A 27,994-nucleotide genomic window follows, 5' to 3' on the forward strand; every position below is an offset into this window, starting at 1 on the left:
TCCAGCCTTACCTGTTGAATTTTGGTCTTGGCAGTGAGGAAGAAAACCAAGTCAAAAAGAAGCCTCGTCTTTTCTGTGACATTTGTGACTGCTTTGATCTCCACGACACTGAGGATTGTCCAACTCAAGCACAAGCATCGGATGACCCTCCACACTCGACTTACCATGGCAGCCGAAAAGAAGAGCGTCCCTATTGTGAAATCTGTGAAGTGTTTGGGCACTGGGCTACAAATTGCAATGACGACGAGACCTTCTGATGCCGGAGAGGACCAGGGAAAAGAAACTTTGCTCTGTGCATTAGCCGGACCACATCCACTAGCAGCATTTGAGTGTGCTGATGTCAGGAAAAAAAGGACAGCGACCCTTGCCCTTCCCAGCCCACAGACTTGGAGAGATATTTTGGTCTTCCACAGCAAAATAACTTTATTCTGCCCTAAGCTAAAATGAAAATAGAAATAAATAATTTACTAGGCAGATTGCTGCCATTTTCTTTTCCAACTTCTGGGTTTGCATTATCTTTAAAGAGGAACTTCCCTTATGTCATGTTGTTTACCTGTAGGGGAAAAATAGCAAAACTCTAGTTAACATTTTTAGCTTATTTAAAGACCTTTAAAATTATGCTGTTAATTTTCATATTTGCACTAAGCTCTTAAAGCTGCAGTTGTATGTTTTTAGATTTTGTAAAGCCTTTGACACTGGAATGAGTTAAGAGATGAGCTCTTTTTTATTATTTTCACCTGTTCAGTTAGCTCTTGATCAAAGAATACGTGAGCTCTGGTGCGCTACCTAGAGATCAGTAGTGCCTTTATTTCAGCAAGATTTCTTAACAGTGTGAAATTTTGTTTAGAAAAATATCATGAAGCAGGTAAGCAAACAAGCTACTGTGCAGAAACTTTTTATAAAGAAACCTCTACGCTGGGCACATGGATAAACCTCCCTTTCCACGTTCTTTCAGCTTCTGTAGAATTGTACATAAGTACATATATAAATATATTTAAGAAAAGGGTTATATTTTGGAAAACTATTGATGTCTTTAGTCCTTCTGTTCATCTGAACTCAGAGGACCTTTGTGCACAGCACAGTAGCTTGATTTAATATCTTTAAATAGCCTCAATCTTGGGAGATTTTTTTTTCTGGCTGGGTTTGTTTTTGTGCGTTTACAAAAAAAATCTTCCAGCAAATTTGTATCCTGTAACAGGTTTTTATTAAAAGTCCGTTCACAAATCAAGACTTTTTTGATGAATTAATTATTTATTTATTTTTCCCCCTTGGTTTGAATTTTGTTCCAGATGAATGTAAAACAGAAAACTCAATATTTAATAATTGTGGATCTTCTAAGAAGCAAGACGCTTATGAGAAATGGAGAAAATGTAAAACCAGTGGGACACACTGTTATGGGTGAAACTGTGCCATGCTTTATTTTTAATGCATGTGAAGTTCCTGATGAAATTACTCTGTCACAGAGTTGATGATGTGTGCCGCTTAGCATAAGTAAAGGTGATATACCACATAAGCTGGTTTATCTCTCTCTTCTTTTGAATGTCTCAAACCCAAATGTAAAAAAAGATAACATTATATGTTCCCTGCTCTCTGTACATTATAGAGGAATTTTACTCTTGTATAACTGTATATATCTATATATATGCACCTCTGATGTATTTTTCCTCCAGATTAGACAGTATTTGGCATATGAGTATAAGGTCAATCTAATGTAATTGTTTGAAATTTGGAGTAATGAATGTATGAAAAGGAATAGAAACAAAAGCAGGGAAATCAGTATTAAACTAAACTGAGTGTACTGTATCTTTAATAAAAGTTATTCTCTTGTCACCTGTGTTGCATTCTTTTTCTTTGAGGTTACTAAAACCAGTGTCATTAACTTTTCCATGCCACAGATGTTAAACTGGAAAAACGTGCCTGAGTAAGTGTTAAGTAGGCTCTGTGATGGGTCTTGAGTGTTTTTGTTCATGGTCATGGCATGAACCTTAGCATGTTCTTTTTAAATCATCTTACTAGAGTTCAGTGGGCTCCACGTAAGCATGGTGAAGGAAGTCCAAGTATGAAAGTAGGCGTTCCTGCTTTCTGGGGCTGGGAAGGCTGGAGCCTTCCAGATGTTGTTGGACTCCCAACTCGATTCGCCCTCGCTAGAATGGTCAGTGACAAGGGATGATGGGAGTTGTAGTCCAACAAAATCTGGAGGCCACAGGTTCATCACCCCTGCTCTAAGACAATCTTTTAAGAGTTTTAGGCTGCAGTAAAGTCCCATTTAACTCAATCGCTCCTACTTCTGAGTAGACATACCTAGGATTGCAGTATTAAGATCTGGGAAGCTAGCCTCTGGTTCCAATCAGGGCAGAAATGCCATGTAAAGCCTTTATAGGAAGGCTGAGTCTGAACCTAGAGCAGTTCGCCTTCTCTGATATTTGATGACTGACCAGGAGGCCTGTAGCCTCCACCACCACCCTGAACGCGTTGACAGATTTGTGACTTCATCTTTCCCCCGCTTACCCATCCTAACTGATTCCATATTTCATGGCCATACCAAACCAGGGTGTCTCCTTGGGTTTAATGCCTTTCCCAGAGAGCATTTGCCCCATTTAGTGTATGTCAGATCATTTCAGAGATCTGTCCCTGCCTTACACAATTTATCATACTTTCCTCTCTTACTGTTTAGGCAACTGCCCCACTTCTATTCCTGTCTTTTTAGCACGTTACATATTGGGGAGAGGAAACTCTGCCTGGCTTACTTGCATGGTAACTTTCATATCCTTCTCGAGATACACAGGAGAGAAATTTTCAAAGCACCACCAACAGGGAAGAAAGGCTTTGAAACCCTGTGCTTCTGGAGGCCCCCTACACTGCTGAAACTTCAGCGGCAGATCTTTTTGAAAAAGAAGGCTCTTTCTAAATGTAAACAGGCTTGAGGGTTGGGGAAGGGGAGTTGCTGTGGTCTGTAGAAATCACATCTCCAGGCTTCCTGCTTTGTGGTGGTTCCAGTCCTACTTGGATGGCCATTCTCAGAAGGTGATGCTTGGGGGGGGGGAATTGTTCAGGTCTGTAGAGCCTCCAATTTGTGGTTCCACAGAGTTCGATTTTATCTCCCATGCTGTTTAACATCTACATGAATCCGCTGAGTGGGATCATCCGGCAGTTTGGAATGTTGTCAGTATCATGCTGACAACACAGAACTCTCTCCTTTATATCTCCAGGTGTGGCAGTAGATGTCTTGCCTCGGTAGTGGACTAGATGAGAACCAATAAAGAGAAGCTGAATCCAGAGAAGACTGAGGCACTGTTAGTGGGTGGTTCCCAGGACCAGATGAAGGAGTTGCGGCCTGCTCTTGATGAGGTTACACTTCCTCTGAGGAAGCTTGGGATTACTTCTGCATCCGCTACTGTCGCTTAAGGCTCGAGTGGCCTCGGTGGTTAGGAATGCTTTGTTAGCTTTGGCTGGTGCCCCAGATACCACCCTATCTGATTCTGGACAAGCACAGCCTGACTTCTGTTGTCTACGCTCTGGTAACCCCTAATTAGATGATTGCAGTGCATTGTATGTGGGGCTGCCTTCAAAGACAGTTCAGAAACTGCAACTGGTGCAGAATTTAGCAGCCAGACTGCTCACCGGGACAAGATGGTTTGAGCACTTAGCGCCAATTCTAGTGCAACTGCACTGTCTACTGATTAGTTTTCAGGCTCAATTCAAAGTGCTGCTTTTGTCCTATCAAGCTTTATACAGCTCAGGACCCCAATACCTCAAGGACCACCTCTCCCGATATGTACCAACCTGTACCCCGTGCTCAGCATTGGAATCTTGTGGCTGAATTTTCCTTCTTGTTGTACAATCAAGGGAAAATTTTTGAACTAGCTATTGCAATGAAGGACTAAGTAAGCCATTAGAAACTAATTGTGAAAAGCAAATGGATTTTCTTTTTTTACCTGAGTTACAGCCTAGGTGGCCAGCCAGCTAACTGCAGCATATGCAGCAATATTTCTATTCCTATGGGGCCGTTTTCATCCTTTGCCATCAAGTACTCAAGAAAAGGAGAAACTAGCCACTGATTGTGAGTATAGTGAGTGCTTTAAAGGGTAATTTAGGGAAGCTGCTTTTTCAGATTGCTTTCTCTCTGTATTTCACCCTTTAGTCGTAAGCACCTCACCCTGCAGTATTCATTGTACTAACTGCAGAATAAGCAAACTCTTACCTGTTACTGCAGGCAAAAAAAAAAGTTCTTCATTGATGGCTGGATAGAGAACACAACTGAAACTGAAACTGAAAAGCAGAGCAATGGAAAGTTCAAGGGGTGGAGTCGAAGTCTAGCCCATAATATAGAGATGTAGATGTACTGCCCTCAAGTCAATTCCGACATGGCGACCCTATGAATAGAATAGGGTTTTCATGAGGCCGAGAGGCAGTGACTGGCCCAAGGTCACCCAGTGGCTGTATGGGGATTCTAACCCTGGTCTCCCAGGTCATAGTCCAACACCTTAACCACTACACCACACTGGCTCTCAGCCCATAATATAAAGTCCTAATATTTAACTCGTCATGGGTCATGTTACCATATAGGCTGTTTTTTCAGGATCACGTAAGTAATTGTAGGGTGATCAATCCTTAGGGAAAGTTTTCAGCAAGCAGACTTGGGGGGGGGGGCTTTTCCAAATGAGACTTTTGTGGTGCACTCGCCCTGCCTTATTCACTGAATATTTCAGAGGGTCCTATTCTTCAATTGCTCCTGTACTTAAATCAATGTAGCATTCTTTAAATGGAGGTTGTGATTGTATCTGGGGGAGGTGAAGCGTAGCTTGAGGGGGTGGGGCCCCTATTCCCCCCACCACCTACAGGCCTGTCTGTGCTGTGAGGTACTTTACATCTGGCTGCTTCAATAGATGTGATAGACGTAACCATATACATCCCCAGGAGCTCCTTGGAGGAAGGGTGCAATGTAAATGTCATAAACATATATTTATGCCAACTTGGAATAACATTGCCAAACCTTTGCATTGTAGTGTTGAGAAGGGTGGCCCTCTGGTCGTCCAGATGCTGTCAGCTGCTGGCTGGGGCTGATGGGAGCTGGAGTCCAGTAGCATCTGGGGGAGAGCACAGGTTGCTCATCCATACAACATACGACAGCCGTACGACAATGGAACAAATTACCTAGAGAGGTAGTGGGCTCTCCGACACTGGAGACATTCAAGAGGCAGCTGGACAGCCATCTGTTGGGAATGCTTTGATTTGGATTCCTGCATTGAGCAGGGGGTTGGACTTGATGGCCTTATAGGCCCAGCTGATCCCAGAGAGCCAAGCTATTAATCCCTGCTCAGCCACGAAGCTCACCAGGCAGCCTTAGCAGGGCATTTTCTTCAGGAACTTCTTACTGGGTGCCCATGTCTTCATTCAAACAGCTTGCATTAGAAGCCTCCTGGCCATGTACGAGCCCTGATGTTTGGATTGAGGCAAAAGTGATTCAAACTGAAAAAGGGAGGAGGGGCAAATGCAGCTTTGCAAATGCATTTACACAAGTTATTAGCCTAGCAACATTCTTACTAGCCTGCCCACCCACCAGTAAATAGGTGCATTAAAGAACAAATTCAAATTAAAAGCTGCTGCTTATGATTCACACCCTTCTTTGTAATAAGCTACAAATTACTGTGTACTGTGCCCTCGCGTTCTACTGTTTCTATTCAATTGCACTAAAATGTCATACCTCTGGTCAGTGTTTCAGTAGCTGCTAATCGGAAATTGTGTTCCTGGTTCATGGGTTAAATTTCATGTGTTCATTTGCTAGGACTGGGGAGGGCAGCTGTGAGAGAACTAGAAAAGGTCCTCAAATGTAAAGATGTATCACTGAACACTAAAGTCAGGATCATTCAGTCCATGGTATTTCCGATCTCTATGTATGGATGTGAAAGTTGGACAGTGAAAAAGCAGGTAAGAGAAAAACAAATTCATTTGAAATGTGGTGTTGGAGGAGAGCTTTGTGCATGCCATGGACCGCGGAAAAGACAAAGAATTGGATGTTAGATCAAACTAAACCAGAACTATCACTAGAAGCTAAAATGATGAAACTGAGGTTATCATACTTCGGACACATCATGAGAAGACATGATTCACTAGAAAAGACAATGCTGGGAAAAACAGAAGGGAGTAGAAAAAGAGGAAGGCCAAAGAAGAGATGGATTGATTCCATAAAGGAAGCCACAGACCTGAACTTACAAGATCTGAACAGGGTGGTCCATGACAGATGCTCTTGGAGGTCGCTGATTCATAGGGTCGCCATAAGTCGTAATCGACTTGGAGGCACATAACATTTGCGCCCACTGGGGGTCCAAACGCAGGGACTGGGTAGCCATTTGGCCACACAACTCTTCCTTAAAAATGCCTTGGGCCTTAGCCAAACGCTGCCTCTCCGCCTAACCTACCTCACAGGGCTGTTGTGTGGGGACAAAGGGGGGAGGGGAGTAACGGTGTAGGCATCCTTACCTGCTTGGGAGGGCAAAATGTAAAAGAATAAGTCAGCAAACCCTAAAGTGTGGCGGGGAGGGTAGGGGTGGTTATTATTCCTCCATTCTTTCCCCTCCTCTGAGACAGAGAGAGCAGCTGCAGGCAGGCAGGCAGGGCGCTTGAGGCCGCCTCCTCCTCCTGCTCCTCGCGGGCTTCACATGACCGGCTTTCCTCACTGGCTCCTGGGCTGGGCTTGAGGCCAACAGAGTCGAGGAGGGAAGGAGGCAGGAGAGGGGCGCGTCATGGCGGCGCATCTGAACTCGGGCCGGGTCAACCTGATGGCGCTGAGGGAGGCCGGCCGCAAGGAGCTGCGCGAATTCCTCGACAAGTGCGCCGGCTCCAAGGTGAGTCCGGGGCTCCGTGTGGGCAGGAAGGCCGGAGCCCGCTCCCTTCCCCTCGGAGGCAGAGAGAGCGACGGCCGCCGCTGGTTCCTCCTGCCCGGCTGAGGGTGCCGCTCGGTGCGCGCTTCCGCGAGAGGGAGCGCCCCACTGAATGCAGTGGCCTTACTCCCGAGTAAACGCGGAGCCGCGCTCTCGTCCGGCCTTCCTTCCCCATTGCCGCCGTTTCCACTTCTCCTTTCTCCTTGGAGAAAGCTCCAGCATTTATTCCAGCTTTTCCCACTCCCCTAAAATCTTCGTCCTTTTGGACTCTTCTTAGTCTCTCTCCTTGGGACCCCGATAAACGGGAGAAGGGAGCGAGTTCCCCATAGACCTCTGGGATCTGCGCCCCCCAACCCTTGGGGCCCATTAACAAGGCCCACCAAAAACCCTTCAAGGTCTTTATTTTACAACAAGCCAGGATACCATGTACATGTTTACTTAGAAATGCGTCTCGCAAGGCACTACAGAGAGATTACTACTCACTGGGGCAGGTTGGGGGTATCTGGGAATCTAAGAAACCGCTGTGGGTACCACAAAATGCCCATTTTACAGACGAGGCAACTGTTGATGCTCAGATAACGCCTCTCCCTGCAGCAGCAACAACAACAAGGGACAAAACACCCACACAAATCACAGAACAAAATAGATTAAAAATAGACAACCATCACCACCCCCAAAAAATAATCAGTTAAATTAAAAATTGAGAGGAACAAGGGCTATAGCGGGTGTTCACGGGTGCTGTGGTGGTCGCCGGTGCCATGTTGGGGACCCAGGCCCTAGGGAGTATGTTTAGGACTGCAGTCTTGGACTCATTTTCCTGAGAGTAAGCTCTATATTGAATTACACCCCTTCTGAGTCACGGCAAACAAGCCCTGTGCCACTGCGTGGCTGATAGTTGTTGCCTTAGCATCTTTCCTATTTTTAAAATGTTCTGAAGTCAGGGGGCATCCAGACAGGAAAATGCACAGTTGTTGTTTTTAACTTTAAAAATAGATTAGACTTTTCTGCAACAAAATGGTGCTTTTTCCCAACTAAATGTGTTTAGCATTAGAGCAGCAAAAGTAACCCCCATTTTACTCTAGTCGTGCTAGCACCATAATTTGAGTGAGTTTAAAATGCAAGGCTGCACATGCTCAGAGTATTTCTTGTTTGTTTTTTGAGCTAGCATGTCAGGAATATAGACGCAGGTTTAAGCATGGGATGGCAACGGAGAAGAAAAATGTTAATTGTGTGCTTTAAACTGAAGTGATATACATGGCCATCTGAAGCCGCCACTACTACCACCACCAGCTGCTGCCCCAGCAAAACCATTAAGCCCAAGGTCTAAAATTACCTAGCTGCACTGCTATTCCTGTGAGTAAGTCCTAATGGGCGGTGAGATTTATTTCCGAATAAACATGCATAAGATTGCACTTTAAAACAGTAACATACAGACTGGTATACTTGCATCTAGTGGTATAGTGGTCCAGAGTTGCAGGGGATCTTAGATGCTTTACTTTTTGGGGAGGAGGGTCCCTACATCTCCAGCATCCTATGAGCCAATCAGCATGGAAGGCGAGTGTGTTGGCCACTGAGAAGAGTCTTCTAGCATGCTTCCTTGTCCTTTCCTGCTGATTGAAGCCAGAGTGAAAGGAGGAGTCAGCTACCGAGAAGACTCTTCTCAGTGGCTAACACACTCGCCTTCCATGCTGATTGGCTCATAGGATGCTGGAGATGTAGGGACCCTCCTCCCAAAAAAGTAGCCAATCAGAATGAAAGAAGAAGAGTCAGCTACTGAGAAGACTCTTCTCAGTAGCTAATACACTCCCCTTTCATGCTGATTGGCTCCTAGGGACATCTGTTGTCGTAGGAGAAGTTGCACGTGGGAAGAACTGGAGTGTGGAGAGCAAGCAAGGGGGTGTGGCTGTGAGGGGACATGGCATGGCTATAATGAAGGGACCCTGCACTTCAGAATTTGTCACTACACTACTGCTTGCATCAGCTCTCTCACAGGGGCTTTCCCCTTCATCATAGTTTGATGTGGCTTACTCTACCCAGGTTATAATATGTTGCATGGGTCTTTAAGGTGTACTTTCAGAATCTACTGCTTAATGTTTCTTATGTGCACACACAGTGATGTGGTTTACATGTAACTCTAAGCCAAACCATGACTTATCATGAACAAGCAAGAGTGCAGGTGTCCAGAGAAAAGATCGCAGTAGCCACTCTGCTCCTCCAGTCCTCTGCTGCTATCGTGCTGTGAGCTAAGCCATGGTTTGGATTAGTGTTATGTCTGAATCTGGGCTCATGGTTTATCTTGCTCTGGACAAACCACAAGCTGTAGCCAAGGTTTGACCTATGGCTTACCATACATGATTTGTTTGGGGGACATGAACCTGAATGGGTGAAGAGTGGCCTTGAATAAACTTAGAATATTGAAGACTGTCCACATGGAATTGTCAGAAACTTTCCCCAGCTCACTCCTGTATCCTTGAAGTAGTTTGAGTGCCAGCTGATTCTCTCATTTCCTCTTCATAGGCCATTGTGTGGGACGAGTATCTTACTGGACCATTTGGACTGATTGCACAATATTCACTTCTAAAGGTAGGCATGGGCAAGACTTTGTCAAAAAATTAAATTAAGTCTGGTTTTTTAAAAGCTGATACGCTACATAAGATCCATAAATAGTGTATATGCCTATTGAGAGTTTTATCCAAAGCGTTTGGGGAAAAAATGTTTCTGGTGTCCTGATTTGATATGTAAAAAAAGGGGGTCAAAGACCAGAATGCTGAAGTATTTTATAGAAAACTGGTTTTATTGCGAGATTTTTTTCAAAGAAGCCCAAACTGGTTTTATTGCAGAATATTTTTCAAAGAAGCCCAACGCATTTCAGCCTGTAATCACTGGCCTTCATCAGGAGCTATAATATATTAAAACAGTGGGGACAAATGTCATTTCATAACTGTGTACCGTATAGGCATGTATTTACATGTTTTTTAAAAAATTAAACACAATTTTCTTAAAAAGTTTGTTTGAAACAATTTTTCTTAAAACAACAACCAAAATCCATGCTTACATAATGAACTTTTACAATTGTTCGTTTAACAATTTTGGTTCTGTATTGTACTGATAACAATCCTCTTATACAGTGCTAGGAGGGATTGCCTGTACATATATATCTGCATGCACGAAAAAATACCACCAGTCCCATGTTTAGGAGGAGATAAATTATTTGACCTTTTCTTAATGGAAATACCGCAGATCAGAAAAGGTACCGCCAGGGCCAAGAAGATGCCAGCATGGTTAACGAGCAAAGTCAAGGAAGCTCTTAGAGGCAAAAAGTCTTCCTTCAGAAAATGGAAGTCTTGTCCAAATGAAGAAAATAAAAAAGAACATAAACTCTGGCAAAAGAAATGCAAGAAGACAATAAGGGATGCTAAAAAAGATTTTGAGGAGCACATTGCTAAGAACATAAAAACCAACAACAAAAAATTCTGTAAATACATTCAAAGCAGGAGACCATCTAGGGAGACAATTGGACCCTTGGATGATAAGGGAGTCAAAGGTGTACTAAAGAACGATAAGGAGATTGCAGAGAAGCTAAATGAATTCTTTGCATCTGTCTTCACAGTGGAAGATATAGGGCAGATCCCTGAACCTGAACTAACATTTGCAGGAAGGGATTCTGAGGAACTGAGACAAATAGTGGTAACGAGAGAGGAAGTTCTAAGCTTAATGGACAATATAAAAACTGACAAATCACCGGGCCCGGATGGCATCCACCCGAGAGTTCTCAAAGAACTGAAAAGTGAAATTGCTGATCTGCTAACTAAAATATGTAACTTGTCCCTTGGGTCCTCCTCCGTGCCTGAGGACTGGAAAGTGGCAAATGTAACGCCAATATTCAAAAAGGGATCCAGAGGGGATCCCGGAAATTACAGGCCAGTTAGCTTAACTTCTGTCCCTGGAAAACTGGTAGAAAGTATAATTAAAGCTAGATTAACTAAGCACATAGAAGAACAAGCCTTGCTGAAGCAGAGCCAGCATGGCTTCTGCAAGGGAAAGTCCTGTCTCAGTAACCTATTAGAATTCTTTGAGAGTGTCAACAAGCATATAGATAGAGGTGATCCAGTGGACATAGTGTACTTAGACTTTCAAAAAGCGTTTGACAAGGTACCTCACCAAAGGCTTCTGAGGAAGCTTAGCAGTCATGGAATAAGAGGAGAGGTCCTCTTGTGGATAAGGAATTGGTTAAGAAGCAGAAAGCAGAGAGTAGGAATAAACGGACAGTTCTCCCAATGGAGGGCTGTAGAAAGTGGAGTCCCTCAAGGATCGGTATTGGGACCTGTACTTTTCAACTTGTTCATTAATGACCTAGAATTAGGAGTGAGCAGTGAAGTGGCCAAGTTTGCTGACGACACTAAATTGTTCAGGGTTGTTAAAACAAAAAGGGATTGCGAAGAGCTCCAAAAAGACATCTCCAAACTAAGTGAATGGGCGGAAAAATGGCAAATGCAATTCAATATAAACAAGTGTAAAATTATGCATATTGGAGCAAAAAATCTTAATTTCACATATACGCTCATGGGGTCTGAACTGGCGGTGACCGACCAGGAGAGAGACCTCGGGGTTGTAGTGGACAGCACGATGAAAATGTCGACCCAGTGTGCGGCAGCTGTGAAAAAGGCAAATTCCATGCTAGCGATAATTAGGAAAGGTATTGAAAATAAAACAGCCGATATCATCATGCCGTTGTATAAATCTATGGTGCGGCCGCATTTGGAATACTGTGTACAGTTCTGGTCGCCTCATCTCAAAAAGGATATTATAGAGTTGGAAAAGGTTCAGAAGAGGGCAACCAGAATGATCAAGGGGATGGAGCGACTCCCTTACGAGGAAAGGTTGCAGCATTTGGGGCTTTTTAGTTTAGAGAAAAGGCGGGTCAGAGGAGACATGATAGAAGTGTATAAAATTATGCATGGCATTGAGAAAGTGGGTAGAGAAAAGTTCTTCTCCCTCTCTCATAATACTAGAACTCATGGACATTCAAAGAAGCTGAATGTTGGAAGATTCAGGACAGACAAAAGGAAGTACTTCTTTACTCAGCGCATAGTTAAACTATGGAATTTGCTCCCACAAGATGCAGTAATGGCCACCAGCTTGGATGGCTTTAAAAGAAGATTAGACAAATTCATGGAGGACAGGGCTATCAATGGCTACTAGCCATGATGGCTGTGCTCTGCCACCCTAGTCAGAGGCAGCATGCTTCTGAAAACCAGTTGCCGGAAGCCTCCGGAGGGGAGAGTGTTCTTGCACTCGGGTCCTGCTTGCGGGCTTTCCCCAGGCACCTGGTTGGCCACTGTGAGAACAGGATGCTGGACTAGATGGGCCACTGGCCTGATCCAGCAGGCTCTTCTTATGTTCTTAGCCTCGATCCCTCGTTAAGGAGGGGATAAATTATTTGACCTTTTTCTTGATGGAAACATTAGCACCTGGATAGAAGTGTCTCCTTAAGGGGCCGATGTAAATTCTGAAAGGGCATTAGACCAGGTGGCTCCGAAACGTCCTCTCCCCCTGAACAGAACTCAGACAGCACCGTGGTACACACCCGGGTTGCGAAGTCTGAGACAGGAGGTGAGACGACTAGAACGCCGGTGGCGGAAATCCCACTCTGAAGATGTTCGGACACAGGTTAGAGCAGCAATAGCTGCCTACCAGGTGGCAATAAAGGCAACAAAGAAGGATTTCTTTGCTGCCTCTATTGCATCCGCAGAGTGCTGTCCCAGGAAGCTGTTCCAGGTGGTCCGAAGCCTGGTCGGTCCAGTTGGTCAGGAACCCTTGGAGCACTCTAAAGCCTCCTGTGACAAATTGGCAAGGCACTTTGCTGATAAAATCGAACACCTGAAGAACTCGATTCCGTACGCTGTGGATGCAGTAGAGGATCCAGAGTTGACCAGCTGCAATCCGGTTCAGTGGGATCGGTTCCGGCCTCTTCCTTCTGAGGATGTGGACAAGGTACTTTCAACGGTGAAACCTACCACCTGTCTGACTGATCCTTGCCCATCATGGTTCCTTATGAATTGCAAGGAGAAATTGGGCGAAGGGATCAGGGCGATGGTAAATGCATCCTTGAAGGAGGGTGTACTGCCACCGGCCCTCAAGGAGGCAATTATAAAACCCATTCTAAAAAAGTCCTCCTTGGATCCCCAAGTTTTGAACAACTTTCGCCCCATTTCAAATTTGCCATTTTTGGGCAAGATCATTGAGCAAGTGGTGGCTAGCCAGTTGTCAGCACACTTGGATGAAACGGATTATTTGGATCCATACCAATCGGGTTTCAGGACTGGACATGGTACTGAAACAGCCTTGGTCGCTCTGGTGGATGATATGAGGAGGGCATTAGACAGGGGAGAATTCACCTTTCTTGTCCTCCTGGATCTCTCAGCGGCTTTTGATACCGTTGACCACGGTATCCTGTTAGATCGCCTGGAAGGATTGGGAATAGGAGGCACTGTTTTACAGTGGTTCCGTTCTTTCTCTCTGACAGGCATCAACAGGTAGCATTGGGGGATGAGGTTTCAGACCCTTGGCCCCTCACTTGTGGAGTGCCACAGGGTTCTATCCTCTCTCCCATGCTGTTTAACATCTATATAAAACCGCTGGGAGCTATCATCAGGAGTTTTGGGCTGCGGTGTCACCAATATGCTGATGACACGCAGCTCTACCTCTCTTTTAAATCCTCACTGGAGTTGGCTGTGGAGACCTTGTCCAAGTGCCTGGAATCCGTGAGTGGGTGGATGGGAAGGAACAGGCTGAAGCTCAATCCTGATAAGACCGAAGTGCTACTTGTAGGTGACAGGGGAAGGTTGGGTGTTGTTGACCTGAAGCTTAATGGGGTGAGTTTACCCCTGAAGGATCAGGTCCGCAGCCTCGGGGTTGTTCTTGATTCCAAGCTGTCCATGGAGGCTCAGATTTCGGCAGTGAGCCGGGCAGCTTGGTATCAACTACACCTCATATGGAGGCTGCAACCCTACCTCCCTATTCATCAGCTCCCACTGGTAGTACATGCTCTGGTCACCTCTCGATTAGACTACTGCAATGCGCTCTACGTGGGGTTACCCTTGAAAACGGTCCGGAAACTACAACTGGTGCAGAATGCGGCGACTCAGTTGCTTACAAACAGCCGCCGCCGCGATCACATCACGCCAGTGTTATTTCATCTACATTGGCTTCCAGTTGTTTTCCGGGCCCAATTCAAGGTGTTGGTGTTAACCTTTAAATCCCTATACGGTCTCGGCCCAGTTTACCTGAAGGAGCACCTCCAGTACCACCAATTAAGCCGCCCGACTAGATCAGCCACGCAGGGCCTTCTCTCAGTCCCACCAACGAAAACAGCTAGGTTGGTGGGGACTAGAGAGAGGGCATTTTCAGTGGCGGCCCCCACTCTCTGGAACTCTCTCCCGTTCGATCTTCGCCATGCCCCTTCCCTGGATACATTTCGCCGAGCCTTAAAAACCTGGCTCTTTGGACAGGCCTTTGGGATCTCAGGGGTGGGCTAATTTTTCTGTGATTGTTTATAATTGTTTATTGATTGCCCTACATTGTTTTTACTACTGCATTAGTGTTGACTGCATTGTATTTTATTTTGTATTTATATTGTATTTTATCGAATTTTAATGTGTACGTCGCCTAGAGTGGCTTCGGCCAGATAGGCGACACAAAAATTAAATTTATTATTATTATTATTATTATATTAAGGGAAGAAGTTCAAAATCTTCATTTAAGCCACTAGGTGTCATCGTTTTTAACTCCAGAATAATTCCCTCCTCAATAAAAACTCATCACTTTCTCCATATATTTTTTCTAAGGTCCAAAATTTCAAATCCATTATGGAATGTGAGCACTGGTTAAAATGTCCAACTAGAGGGGCCCCTGTTCTGTTATTCTTCAGGTTACTTAAATGTTTCCCTATGCATTTTTTGATCATCCTAGATGTCTGTCCCACATACATTTTCAAGCAGCTACACTGTATGACATAAACAACCCTTGCAGTATTGCAAGTGGAGAAGTGGCGCGGAGTATATTTTTTGTTGTTGACCGAATTGATAAATTCTGTTGTTTTTCGAGTATATTTACAAAAGATGCATCGTCCACATGGATAATGTCCTTTTGGTGGGTTGGTACCTGGAAGGACATTTATGTTGGAATGCGGGTTACCTCTGAAATCACTCCTGACTAAGATGTCTTTTAGATTTTTAGTCCTTTTATAGGAGATCAAAGGTGGCTCTTGGCAGCCGGGGACGTGTTGTACTATGTGCCAGTATTTTTTTATACTACTTTGTAATCTATTGGTGATGTGATCGAACGTTAAATTGCAATTTATCCCGACAGATGTTTTTTGTGTCGCCTTCTGCAAAAGGTCGCCACGTTCTCTGTGTCCTGATTTGCCCTGTGATCATGGGCTAAACATCAAGTTTACAAACCCCAACTATAGCTACTCCCAGTAGTAGTGGATTGACCTGATAGCCTCAGCTGTTTGCAGTTCTCTCTGAAAGCAACTTCTTCCAAAGGCTAAAGTAAGATTGCACCTTTTTTTCTTCTTTTTGTCTCCTTCCAGGAACATGAGGTAGAGAAGATGTTCACTCTCAAAGCAGGCCGCCTCCCGCCTGCTGATGTCAAGAATATTATTTTCTTTGTCAGACCAAGACTAGAGCTCATGGACATAATTGCTGAAAATGTGCTCAGGTAGAGTAGCATGTTGGTTTTCAGTTTCAGCCCTACATTCTGCTTTCTGCAGTTTTCCAGAAAGAGAAACAACACAGTTTGCTTCTGTTTCTGCTCAGTTTCGTGGGAAAGATCTCTTCTGTTTTTTCTGCCAGCAGCAAATGGGATCCACCCAGATCTGAACTAGATGTGATGATTGCACAACTAATTGCCACCCTGGGCTCTTACTGGGAGGAAGGGCGGGATATTATTATTATTATTATTATTATTATTATAAATCAACCCATGATGAATTCCTATGAAGCAGGGAGATGCAGGGTTGGCAATTTAAAGCACAGAAGAGGTGGGCAGAAAAGAGATACTGAACCCTTTCCACCACCACCCCGAAAACCTTATTCTCAGCTCCTCTTCTACTGGTGTGGTTTACTTTCAATCACAGAGTTCCATGAGGTGGGGAAGGCAGCTGGAGAGAAGTTTCAGTAGAAAAATGTGGCAGGAAAGCGTTCGGTACCCCTTCTCTGCCTTCCTCAGGTGCCCTTTAACTTGTCCCCCATTTCTGCTTTATAGGGATTTGACAAAAGCCCAGTTCTGACACACAGGTCTGCCCCCATCATGTCTAGTTCACTCCTCATCAGAGGCGATGGAGCCTGCTTTTCACTGCTCCTTGGGAGGACAACGCCTGTGGCAAAGCCCTGCGGAGGAGCTGAAGAGTGCAGCAGAAGCTGTTTCCACACGAGCAAGAAAGTAGTGGAATTCTCAAGGCACCTCTTGAGAGAGTGAGCTGATTCCCTTGAGCCTCGCCAAATGCTGGCTGTTTCCACACTGAGCATTTGCTATGGAATAACCACAGTTTCTTCGCTCACTTTTTACAGGGTATCTGCATGACGTTGTGAACAAAACATCCCGCTCCCATGTTTTCTTTCTTCAGCTTCATTTTTTCTTTTCCCCCATAACTCTGAAGATTTGATCCTTTTTTTAACACAACAGAACAGCCTTGTGACTATTGTGACTAGTTACGGCCTGTATAAATTGTTTCGCCATTTCCTTTTCTGTGGTGGTTCTCTCCAGGCATCAGCGCTATCACTTTAACCATTCCCTTTCCAAATAGCATTGCTTTTATATCTTTTCTCCCCCTGAGTCACAGTCTGTGTCATGGCCCCTTCAGAGGACTCGGAGGAGGAGGAAGAGGCAGAGTTGGCAGACCCAGGAGAAGGAACTAGTGGAACCCCTGAGGACACAACTCTGGCTCTTCCTCCTCCTCTGAGTCCTCTGAAGGGGCCATGACAGTCTGCGGGAGGGGGGGATCATGATTGGGGGTGCAGCATGGGAAGAGAGCATAGTCCCAATAAAAAATTTGCTCCCCCTCCCCCAATAGCATTTGAGGCTGGTTATTTGGATTCCAGAAATCCGGAAGCATGGTTGCTATTTCACTTGCAGCTCAAAGCAGAACAGCAACGATTGGGTGCTACTAAATCATCCAAGTCTGGAAGCCCCCTGGGTATCGTACTGCTGGAGGGTTTTACCATGAAGAATGTTTTGGGGGGAAATCTGAAAAGGTCACAGACACAGCCCCTAAGTATGACTAATCCATGTAATTAAAAGAGAAAGATAGAGCTACTGCACTGGGGATTCCATGTTGGAAAAGCTGACGTTTCTTAAAAAAAAACACCACAGCTATGTAGAACCTGGCTAATACACGTTTCCAGTGTAACATGGCAATGTCAGAATTTATTGTTATATATAACAATAAAATGAGTCTGAGCAGAAACCTCATCAGTTGATGGTTTTGTCTTGTTTGCATTGACTGAAAAGTTACTCCTTGTCTGAATTGAAAACCCTTATGAACTTGGTTCAGAATATTGAAAGCCAGTTTATCCCTTTAACTGGTAGTTCCATCTCTTGTAAGATCTTTCCTTGTCCCCTTTCTAGTGAAGACAGAGTCCGTGGTCCACAGAGGGATTTCCACATCTTGTTTGTACCACACCGCAGCTTGTTGTGTGAACAACAGCTGAATGATCAGGGAGTCTTGGGCTCCTTCATTCATAAAGAGGAGTACAGCTTGGACCTCATTCCATTTGATGGAGACCTGTTATCCATGGAGTCTGAAAGTGCCTTTAAAGTCAGTATTTGGTTTCTTTGTGTGGGTAATACAAAGTGAGGTATCTGTCCAAACTGACTCCTGATAGGGGCTATGCTGTAGGCATCCCAGGGATCACTGGTGGGAGATATTAGCTGCCAGTGGCTTTTGCTTCCTGTTGACTTAAGGTCTAGATTAGAACCAGGGTCTTTATATTCCCCACCACCACCTCTGGGCTATAAGAAGAGCAAGGAACAACTGTTGCCTGGACAAGCTATCATAGGGCTGAATTGCAAGATAGCAGCTCTAGGTTCATATTAGGAGGATCTGTCCACACATTAAGACTCTTCTCTAGGTGTCCCTGGTGGTAACCAAGAGGGCCTTTTGATCGTGGCCCCTCAGTTGTAGATAGTTCTCCCCAGAGCCACAGTTGAAGGTTTCACCCAGGCCTTCAATTGACTGATTTTAGTACTGTGCTCTCTTAGGGGATTGTTACGGTGTTTTAGTAGTTTTTGTTCATATTGTTTGGTATGTTTTTATGCTTGTTTTGAAGCTGTTTTGAAAATTCCAGTTTAAAACTACGGAAACCCTCTTCAATAGTGACAATTACCCAGTGGCTGCCTCCCCTTGGAGGTTTTTAAAAGGAATTTGGCCAATATCTAGTGTACAGTCATCAACTGCAGCAAATTCTGCCTCACTGGAGGATTGCAAGAAAGGACTTCCAAGTTCTGTTTCAGTTCTGTGATCCTGTTTATTTAAAGTATTTATAGGCTGCATTTTTTTGGCAATTGTTGCTATTAAGCTAAGATTACCAACTATAGCCCAAATTTCTTATCATTCTTTCATTTTTTTTAACATATAGGAGTGTTACTTAGAAAATGACCAGACCAGCCTCTATCAAGCAGCAAAGGGACTCATGACACTCCAGGCACTTTATGGAACAATCCCACAGATCTTTGGGAAGGGGGAATGTGCACGGGTAAAGAGGATCTGGTCTCCTTTTATCAGTAGCTAATTCAGTGTGGCTTCCTGCCTGCAATTTTGCTGTATGAATGCCCCTTTGCGTGGATGACAATCTACAGTATTTGGAAGTACTTCTTTTTTTCAGTTTACTCTGTTTATATGCAAAGAAACATGCTTTATATATATCTTTAACCTGTAAGGAAACCTGTGTGTCTGTGTGTCTGTAGATTTTGGTGAATCTGCCACTTTCCTTGGATGCTGAAGCGCACCAGTCAGTGAGAGCTGCCTATTCAGTTATGTCTAAAATGTTTCTGTTAGTCATTGCTTGTAGGCTAATCTCCCAAATACCTTTATCTTCAGCACGTGGCAAATATGATGATCAGGATGAAGCGGGAGATTTCTGGGAGCCAGAATCCAATCTTCCCGGTCTTTGATACCCTCTTGCTGCTTGACCGCAATGTAGACTTGATGTCACCTCTGGCCACGCAGCTGACGTATGAGGGGCTTATTGATGAAATCTATGGGCTTCAGAATAGTAAGTAAGCAGCAGGTGTGACTAGAAGGTAACACAGTGACTGCGTCTGGCTTACTGTGAGTGATTGGTGTTCAGCTGGGAAATAGGCAAGACTGTCTCTGACAATCCATATGTCTTTTTTCTCTCTTTATGCAGTAGTGGATAGTTTCTCCTTACAAATTATGTCCTTTCTCAGCCTGGGGCCAGAGAGGAGCTCTGTCCAGGACAGAGGCAACAATTCCCAGACATGCTGAGCTTCAGTGACAGGTTTTTCTCAGCTCCCTCATGCATATACCAATTTGTCTTTCTTTTATTCCCCTCTTCCTCCAGCCCAGGTTCTCCTCTTCCACCTTGGTCTTCTGTTTTATCTTTCTCTCTTCCATGGGGTATTTTGCAGCGTCTCCCACTCGCCCCCACCCTTTGACAGCTTCTGTGCCCCTTCCTTGCATTTTAGGGAGACTGGGGCTCCCTCCCACCCTTTCTCCTCATTTTGTCTAGTGCAGGGGTGAGGAATCTGCGGCTCTCCAGCTGCTCTTGGACTCCAGCTCCCATCAGCCCCAGCTAGCACGGTCCAACAGCGTCTGAAGGGCCACAGGTTCCCCATCTCTGATCTAGAGCCTTGAAACCTTATTTCTTAACAGCACTTTAATAGCACCCATTTATTTCATGGATAAATATTTTGCTCTCTTCTTCAGTGGTATTATCTGGTATGGAAGTCATTTCTATCCCATAAATGTGTGTGTGAGAGAGTCTGAAAGAGAGAGAGAGAATAAGGTATTTATTCTCTTGGATCAGTTTCTCTTGAGAAAAAAAATAAAAACTGATGCCCCTCAAGAGTGTGCTTAACACTTGCCAAGTGATAGCTCAGTTTAATTATTTCACTTTTTTTCCCCCAGTGTTTATCCCATTGTGTGCTAGAAATCCCCAGGTCATCTCTGTTTTCTTTGACTTGTATTTTGGCAGCTTACGTGAAACTCCCTCCTGAAAAGTTTGCCCCCAAGAAGCAAGGGGAGGGTGGCAAGGATCTCCCCACGGAGCCCAAGAAACTGCAGCTGAATTCTGCCGAGGAGCTCTACGCAGAGATCCGAGACAAGAACTTCAATGCTGTGGGCTGTGTGCTGAGCAAGAGAGCCAAAATAATCTCAGCTGCATTTGAGGTAATGGACCTGCCTCATCTTATCCCCTACCCACCCCCAAAGCAGCGGGGCATGTCCCACTTTTTAAGAATGTAGGTCCATCTGACTTGTCCATTCTGTCTCAAAAGTGTTCCACGTTATGCATACACACCTTGCAGCTGCAAGTACGGTTGCTGATCAGATCAGAAGTCAGATCTACACTTTGCTTCAGAGCTAGCCAGGTTACTCTAAAGCTTAATGACCAAGGCAGTGTATTCTATAAAAACAATGAAAATTTGTGCCCAGGCAGTCCAAACTCTGCACTAAGGGAGGGAAAAAACTTGTATTGAACAATATAGATGCATTATGCAAATCTACGTAATCTTGTCTTCCACATTTTATAATTTTATACCATCCTGGTTTAACTACTCATGAGGAGAGACAAAAAGTTGTGGAGGGCATCAGCCCCCCCCCCTCCGCCCCCACTGATGGAAGTCTTATTTAGCTATCCTTTTATAGCTTCTGAGAACTCAGCAAACAGTAGCCACACCCTTCTGAGCATATAATTTCAGCCATAAGACCTAAAAGCTTGCTTGTATTTTAATGAAAGCTGAGATCCTTAGGAAAATGAATCCTGCCCCCAGTTAATTGCTACCAAGACATACCCATTGGCTTGCCTGTGGTATATCAGAATCCAATATATCTGCCTGACATAGGTTATCTCCGGAAGTGATGCAGCCACTCCCATGTAAAAGTTTGTGCATGACTTTGTCCCTTGTAGACATGTATATATGCCTCTGTGTTGTGCAGATATTTACCAGTTTCAGGAAATGCCATTGTGCCTGCCCTAGTATGTTGGTGCATAAAAGTGCACACTAATGATTGCTGAGCTGTGTAACCTGAAGATACGCTTTTTGCATTTCTTTCTGCCCCTTCAGAAGGCCATACCAGATGCGCTTGCCTGTTGAACAAGGACCATTTAAATTTGAGTACCCTAATTGGCACTTCTATGTTGGAAGGAAGGAGAGAGAGATGCAAGGTTGTCAGATATAATTGGTGATAATGAAACAGCAGCTTGTGGGTAGCAGAGGGCCTGTTAATGGCAGACTTCATTATTGTTTTCATGCCCAGGCTCGCCATTCATAGAGTTAACACTTCAGCCAAGTTCCACTTTTAAATAAATGTGTTTGGATGTGTGGTTGTGTGTAGTTTTTTCTTGTTGGTCTGAGAGAAGCTGGACATAGAATACAAACTTCTGGATTATCTTTATTAATGGCTCATTACACACCTCTGGCAATCTAGTCCTTGAGAGCTGAGCTCTGTGTTTTTAATCATTGCTGAGATAACAAGATTTCTGTCTTTTCAAGAAACATTCTTACAGGTTGTCAGACAATTTCTCACATCATAACATTGGCCCAATTTATTTATTTGGAACATTTATGACTTGCTTTTCAATCAAGATTCTCAAAAGCAAAGAACAAAATTTAAAAACAAAATACAACAAAATCAATAAAATGCAAACAGAGGAACAATTCATAACCATGGGAGCGAATGCTAATCATTAAAGTAGGCACTTGGCATTTCAGTCATTGGGGTGCGTGTCTTGGGCCAATTTCTTCTTAAATAAATAGATTTTCTTTCCACTCTATCCTAAGAGTCTAGTATGAGTTGCAATATACCCTGCTGTTTTCATCCTTGCTAGGATGTTGTGAAGATCATTATGGTGAGAGATAGTCTTACCTTGCTGGGGCCAGCATTCATGCCCGGATCCCCCCAGATCCCAATCCAGCACACTGTCCAATGCATCACAGGCTCTTCTTTGGACATTAGAAAAATAAGAATGTTTTTATTACGTGTAAAACTGGAATGTGCATGAAAAGATGCCAGACAGGTAGAAGCTGAGTTAGGAAATGTTCATTCTACCAGATCAACATCTTCCTATTCATTTGTCAGTTTTGATCATGAGGATTTGTCTTGGATAGATTTTTGTGATGTCTTCATAAGAGATAAAGAATTGTATATTGGATGGGGGAGCATGTCTTCTCCCATCAGCAGTAAAGCTTTTTTTTCTTAGATGAAACAGTGAACACAGTATGTGATTTGCCCATGGACCGGTGGAGATTGACGCTAAACTGCTAACTGCTGGGTTTATTTTCTTAGGAAAGGCACCATGCTAAAACTGTTGGAGAGATCAAACAGTTTGTCTCACAGCTGCCCCACATGCAAGCAGCAAGAAGCTCTTTAGCTAACCACACTTCCATTGCGGAGCTCATCAAAGATATCACTAGTAAGTATTCCAGCTACAGCACTGTCTGTTAAACAGTTTTAATAAATTCCTTGTACATAAGGTTCCAGTAGCCAGATCCTAACACTGTTTATATCTAGAGACGCTTAATTTAAAGAACATTTATTTTCAAACGCAGTTAGTTCATTTGTTGTTTCTTATTATTTATTCAAGCATCAGAAGACTTCTTTGATAACTTAACAGTGGAACAAGAGTTCATGTCAGGAATAGACACTGATAAGGTAGGTGGAAATGCTCTTAAATATTTTGTTCATCATTATCTAGTTTTCCTTGGAATAATGGTTGGTGTACTTTTTGCTATGTAGAATCTGTTTCAGTTCACTGGGTCTTCTGAAAGCTAAACTGCTTTGGTCCAATAGCCTTGACAACAGCTGCAGGAGCCTTTCTGCCCAGATCACAAATGGGTCTGACTGATCATCTGACAATTTACTATTATTGATTAACAAAAATTGCTCACAAAAAATGGCATCCTGTGTGTCCTGGCTGGGTTCAGTTTGGTGCAAAATGCTCTGGATGTTTATGGCCAGGGGAGGGGGGAGGGGATCAGTTCCATGTTTACTTTTATATTCGTAAAAATAAGAGCTAAACATTGGGTATAGCCTCTCTTTCAGAGTCTTGTGTACCTTTGTATGATGGTTTGTAATTTTCCACTTAGGTCAACAATTACATTGAAGACTGTATAGCCCAAAAGCATCCCTTGATCAAGATATTGAGACTTGTTTGCCTGCAGTCAGTGTGCAACAGTGGGTTGAAACAGAAGATTCTGGATCATTATAAAAGAGAGATTCTTCAGGTTAGACAAGTCAAATATAAACCACTCTTCAGAGGATCTTACGCACAATTGTCAGTGAGGAAACTCTCAAGGCGTTGAGAGAGTTCAACGTCCATTTTTTCAGGTTAATGTGAGGTTGTAGACTCACTGAATGGGCATGACTAACTTAGTTCTATTAATTTCAGTGGGTCTACTCTGTGTAGGGCTTAGTTGGATGCAACTCATGGTCACATTGTCTCAGTAGTTAAAATATCATGCCAACATTGATATATTTTTCTGGTTTATATTCTGATGATGGTGTTTATATTCTATTTGCACAATACTTTTTTTAAAAAAATGGTTAATGGCTTATTGCCAGGGTTCCCCAACCACTGCTTCATGCTGGTGGTCTGTGGAATGTCTGTGAAGAATGACAGAAGCAGTGGCTTCCCCGTCATTCTAAGGCTTTGTACTGTATGTTGTTGCAAGGTGGAACTTGTTTTTCATCCTCCCTCTGCATGGCTCATGGAGCAATCCACATTCCCATTGTTCTATCTACTTAATTCTGGAGGTGCCAAACATTACTGGAGGTGAAAAGTCCCTGTGAGGAGGGGGAGTGTTGACAACTCCTTTTACCCAGCCCTCTAACCCTAGCTGCAGCATTCAAGAAGGATGTCGTCACGTGTTCTTTCTGACTCCCCTTTGTCTGTTCTGGTAGTTCTTCCCACCCTTTCTCTCTTTCACGGCTTGACAAACTGCCCTCTTCATTTTCTGCATTCCCCTCTTACGCCCTCCACACTTCCTTCCCCCTCCCCCCCATTTTGTAGCCCCCTTTAATGTGCCATGGCACCTTGGAAGGGGAAGTCTCTTTTCCTCCTCAACAGGCTGGATGTTCTCATTTTGAGTTGTATCGTCTGCTATGAGTGGTGGTGCATAAGGAGGGGTAAAACCAAGAGATTTCAAGGCTGCGAACCCTGATGCTTCCTTGCGAGTAAGCACCATAGAACACAGACTTCCTTTTGTGTGAAGGTGCATGAGATCAAACTTCCAAGGCTGCAGTCCTATGCAGATCTCAGTGGGGCTTATTTCCAAGTTAATATGTGTGGGATTGGCTGCACAATGAGGTCTGGGGAGATAAAGAGATGCAACTGAAGGAGGAGAAGGAGAAATACGGACAGGTTTTAAGTGATTTTCATAGATAACTGGGATCGCATCTGTGGAGTGCTTTGAGTACAAGCCTTTTCAGCCCTTTCCGACCCCTTACAATCCTGCCCACACACACAAATCTCTCAGTAGATTTCTCCTGTTTCTGATCCATATGCATCCGTCACGTGAAATTTTCATATTGATTTTAATTGTATGTTGCTTCTTTTATTCCTTATGTTGTATTACAATTTGAATTGCATAGAATACAGTACAATTATATAAATAAAAGAAGTAATAAAAATGCAATTAAAAATCACCCCAGATCTAGCACAACACACTACAGTTGCTGCAATAGGAAGAAAAGTCATTTAAGTGGTCCACCAAGACCCTCAGCAATTTTCAAGTGATCTGTGGGGGGAAAAGGTTTGGGAACCACTGGCTTATTGGGATTGTGCAGCATGCTAATACACACTGCCCCTGTCGCTCCTCCCTTGGAGTAAGTGGGAGCAACATGCCAAGAAACCTTGTCATTATATCTACACTGAAATCATGGTTTGTTTCTCCTGTATAAACCATGATTAAAAAACCAAGAACAATCCTTGTCTTCACGATCATGTTTTTTTCAAGAGGGAGGGGGGAAAACAATCCTGGGTTTACACATAGTGACAACCTAAGGCTTCATGGCTTGTTGCTTACACCAGAGGAGGAGCAAGGCAAGAACAAGTGGTCAGTGTGCACTAGCACTGACCACTCAAACCTGACAGGCCATTAACCGTGGCTTATTCCATGCAGGTGAAGCCACTACATTTTAAAACTGAAAGTTATCTCTGCAGGACTGGATGAGCATGGAATAAAAGCTCTGTTAAAAATATCAAGAAATGTTGTCATTATCCTATCTGTCTTGGTTCTGTGCAGACTTGCTCAGTTACTGTTTAACTTTTCTCTCACTCTCAACAGCAAATGGTTTATAGGTTGAAGTCTTGGCTGTAGTCCTGTGTGTACTTACCTTGGAGTAAGTCTCTTTGAACACAGTGGCATCTACTTCCATGTGAATGTGCATAGGTTTGCAGGTCAACTGACAATTCCATATATAATGTATAAAATGCATTGCCACCAGTGTTAAATAGCAGATGTTCTTGTTACAGACTTATGGCTATGAACACATCCTGACTTTAAATAATCTAGAAAAAGCAGGACTCTTGAAGGCCCAATTAAGCAGTAGAAATAACTACCCAACAATTCGGAAAACATTGCGCCTGTGGATGGATGATGTCAATGAGCAGGTAAGCTCTTTATCACTCAGTTATGTTACAGTATTGCTAAGTATTGTATGCAAAGTATTGTATGCTAATAGGCTGCTCCTCATTTATTCCCCCCCCACTTCCTTCCTTTCTGCAGAATCCCAATGATATCTCCTATGTATACAGCGGCTATGCCCCTCTAAGTGTGCGCCTGGCACAACTGCTTGCCCGTCCAGGGTGGCGAAGCATAGAAGAAGTGTTAAAGATGCTTCCAGGTCCGCACTTTGAAGAGAGGCAGCAATTGCCTACAGGGCTTCAAAAAAAGCGTAGGTATCTTTGGTCACACCATTCGCATGATAATCTTGTTTTGGTTTTGCTCTTGAGTACTTAAAACAGTTGCTAATGACAACAGCATCACCTACAATTCAGTAATTTCCTGTAGACGTTGGAGTTCCCGTGCACAGACTTCCTTCTTCCTGGAGGGTGCAGGTGTGCATGCAGGTTTTTTTTTATTTCCATGCAATTGCAGGAACTTTGTGTGCACTTTGCAGCAGACACACAGCCCTGGATCAGATGCATGGGATCAGTCTAGTGAAAGGTGCACAACTCCCAATAATTTCAGTACAATTTAGGCATGCCTAGCCAGTGTGGCATAGTGGTTAAGGTGTTGGACTACAACCTGGGAGACCAGGGTTCGAATCCTCACACAGCCATGAAACTCCCTGGATGACTTTGGGCCAGTCACCGCCTCTCAGCCTCAGAGGAAGGCAATGGTAAACCACCTCTGAATACCACTTACCATGAAAAACCTATCCGTAGGGTCACCATAAGTCGGAATCGACTTGAAGACAGTCCATTTAAACTTGGGTCACATCCTATAGTTGAGTAACAGGTGTTGTGTATATATAAGCTCCTGCTTCATTCTGGCTATGTTGGCTTCCTTGTTCCAAATTTCAGCATAACAATCTTCTAAAACCAAGCTTAGGGGTGAATAGATATAAGTGGCATTGCACAAAATTTAATTTGAAAGCCAGCTTTTCAATGCACCCTCTCTCTCCCTGTAAACAATGCAGGTCAGCATGGAGAAAACAGAGTCACTTTGGTGTTTTTCTTGGGTGGAGTGACATATGCTGAAATTGCAGCCCTGCGCTTTCTGTCTCAAATGGAAGATGGGGGCACAGAGTATGTCATTGCCACAACAAAACTGATCAACGGAACAAGCTGGATAAAATCTCTGATGGAGAAGCTGGAGCCTCCACCGTTTTAGAATGAGAGTCTGTTCAAATATGAAATGATACCACTGTGGGATCAGGGCTGGTATCTTCATAAGAAGCAGGGAAGGAAGTATCTGGCAGTGGAAACAACTTCTGGAATTGCTGTTGGATACAGAGGAGGACGTATGCTGTTCTTGCTTTGACTCTGTTCTGAACTTTGACATGAACTGATACCTGTGAAGGAGGGAAGGATAGAAATGAAATGTCACAAATGAAGATAGTTCCTTGTGTTGGTTTCTGAAATACAGGCCTGGGAGGAAGCTTAAATCTTGTGATCTGGGTTTTGCCTGGGCCCTACAGTGCATCCACTAGCATCATTTCCAGATTATCTTTTTATCTGCATTTTTTGCAGTTTCTAAACATATATTTGGGGGTGAACGTATTCCACAATTCTGTACATGTCTCAATAAGATCTTCCTGGTACCTCACTCCCTCACCACTTTCTACCGTCCCTTTTTGGTATTGGTAGACCTGTAAACATTTATGTTCCCTCCTAGCCCACAATTCTGCACGTCCCATGAAGGCATGTTTGTAAAAATATGATTGTAAAAAGTTCAGAAAATGGCTTCAGTTCCGCAGCCCCCCCCATTTATATGATGCAGCTTCTAGCACCCCCTTCTCTAAGGACAGTGTTTTTCTTCCTCACCACACATCCTGGGACATCCAGCAACAAATCTGTCACTTTTCCCACAGTTTTTTCTGCAGAAACAAGAGTATTCTCATTGTTGATGCACGTTGTAAAAATATCTACATCTCTTATTTTGTCCCAGCATTTCCTTAGAAGTTTCCAAGACCTTACATTAAACTTGCTTGTAAAATTTACAGTGAACGTAATGGTGGGGAGTGTAAGAGGAGTATGGAGCATTTTTGTGTGCCTCCATTTCTATTCCTTTTTTCTCTAAAACCAGTCAGCAGTGGTCATAATGAAACGGATGGTTTTTGAGGGTGCTGGAATTGTTCTACAAGAAGCATATTTAAGGAGACAAATGTTTATTATAAAGATGCAATCCCAACAAGTTGTTCA

At 43.8% G+C, this 27,994-nt stretch overlaps 2 protein-coding genes and 1 long non-coding RNA gene across 20 annotated transcripts in view; 2 read left to right on the forward strand and 1 right to left on the reverse strand.

The window, feature by feature from the left end:
* The window catches only part of CLIP1 (CAP-Gly domain containing linker protein 1), a 161,671-nt gene extending 159,843 nt beyond the window's left edge, over positions 1-1,828 (forward strand). For all 18 annotated transcript variants that reach the window (XM_061603015.1, XM_061603012.1, XM_061603008.1 and 15 more), the window contains one exon: positions 35-1,828. In XM_061603015.1, the coding sequence (XP_061458999.1) occupies positions 35-257 (223 nt within the window). In that variant the 3' untranslated portion in view covers positions 258-1,828. The remainder of the gene's footprint in view (positions 1-34) is intronic.
* Positions 242-6,976, reverse strand: LOC133373380 (uncharacterized). The gene is made up of 4 exons (XR_009759669.1): positions 6,481-6,976; positions 4,994-5,436; positions 4,202-4,373; positions 242-553 (listed from the first exon to the last, which is right to left on the reverse strand). It is a non-coding gene; the product is annotated as an uncharacterized LOC133373380 (long non-coding RNA).
* On the forward strand, positions 6,564-27,989 carry VPS33A (VPS33A core subunit of CORVET and HOPS complexes). The gene is made up of 13 exons (XM_061603022.1): positions 6,564-6,845; positions 9,399-9,464; positions 15,478-15,605; positions 17,514-17,703; positions 18,524-18,640; positions 18,985-19,159; positions 20,102-20,295; positions 22,414-22,540; positions 22,712-22,779; positions 23,214-23,351; positions 25,601-25,738; positions 25,854-26,022; positions 26,770-27,989. Exons 1-13 carry the CDS (start codon positions 6,744-6,746, stop codon positions 26,961-26,963), a joined length of 1,806 nt encoding a protein of 601 aa, XP_061459006.1. The 5' UTR covers positions 6,564-6,743; the 3' UTR covers positions 26,964-27,989.
* Positions 27,990-27,994: the final 5 nt, after the last annotated feature.

This window comes from Rhineura floridana, chromosome 19 (genome assembly GCF_030035675.1).
Source record: "Rhineura floridana isolate rRhiFlo1 chromosome 19, rRhiFlo1.hap2, whole genome shotgun sequence".
Classification (NCBI taxonomy): domain Eukaryota; kingdom Metazoa; phylum Chordata; class Lepidosauria; order Squamata; family Rhineuridae; genus Rhineura; species Rhineura floridana.

Coding starts and splice junctions, on each gene's coding strand:
- VPS33A (XM_061603022.1), top strand. CDS start 6,744: ATGGCGGCGCATCTGAACTCGGGCCGGGTCAACCTGATGGCGCTGAGG. Junction 15,606..17,513: donor ATTGCTGAAAATGTGCTCAG/GTAGAGTAGCAT, acceptor TCCCCTTTCTAG/TGAAGACAGAGTCCGTGGTC. Junction 22,541..22,711: donor GCTCATCAAAGATATCACTA/GTAAGTATTCCA, acceptor TATTTATTCAAG/CATCAGAAGACTTCTTTGAT.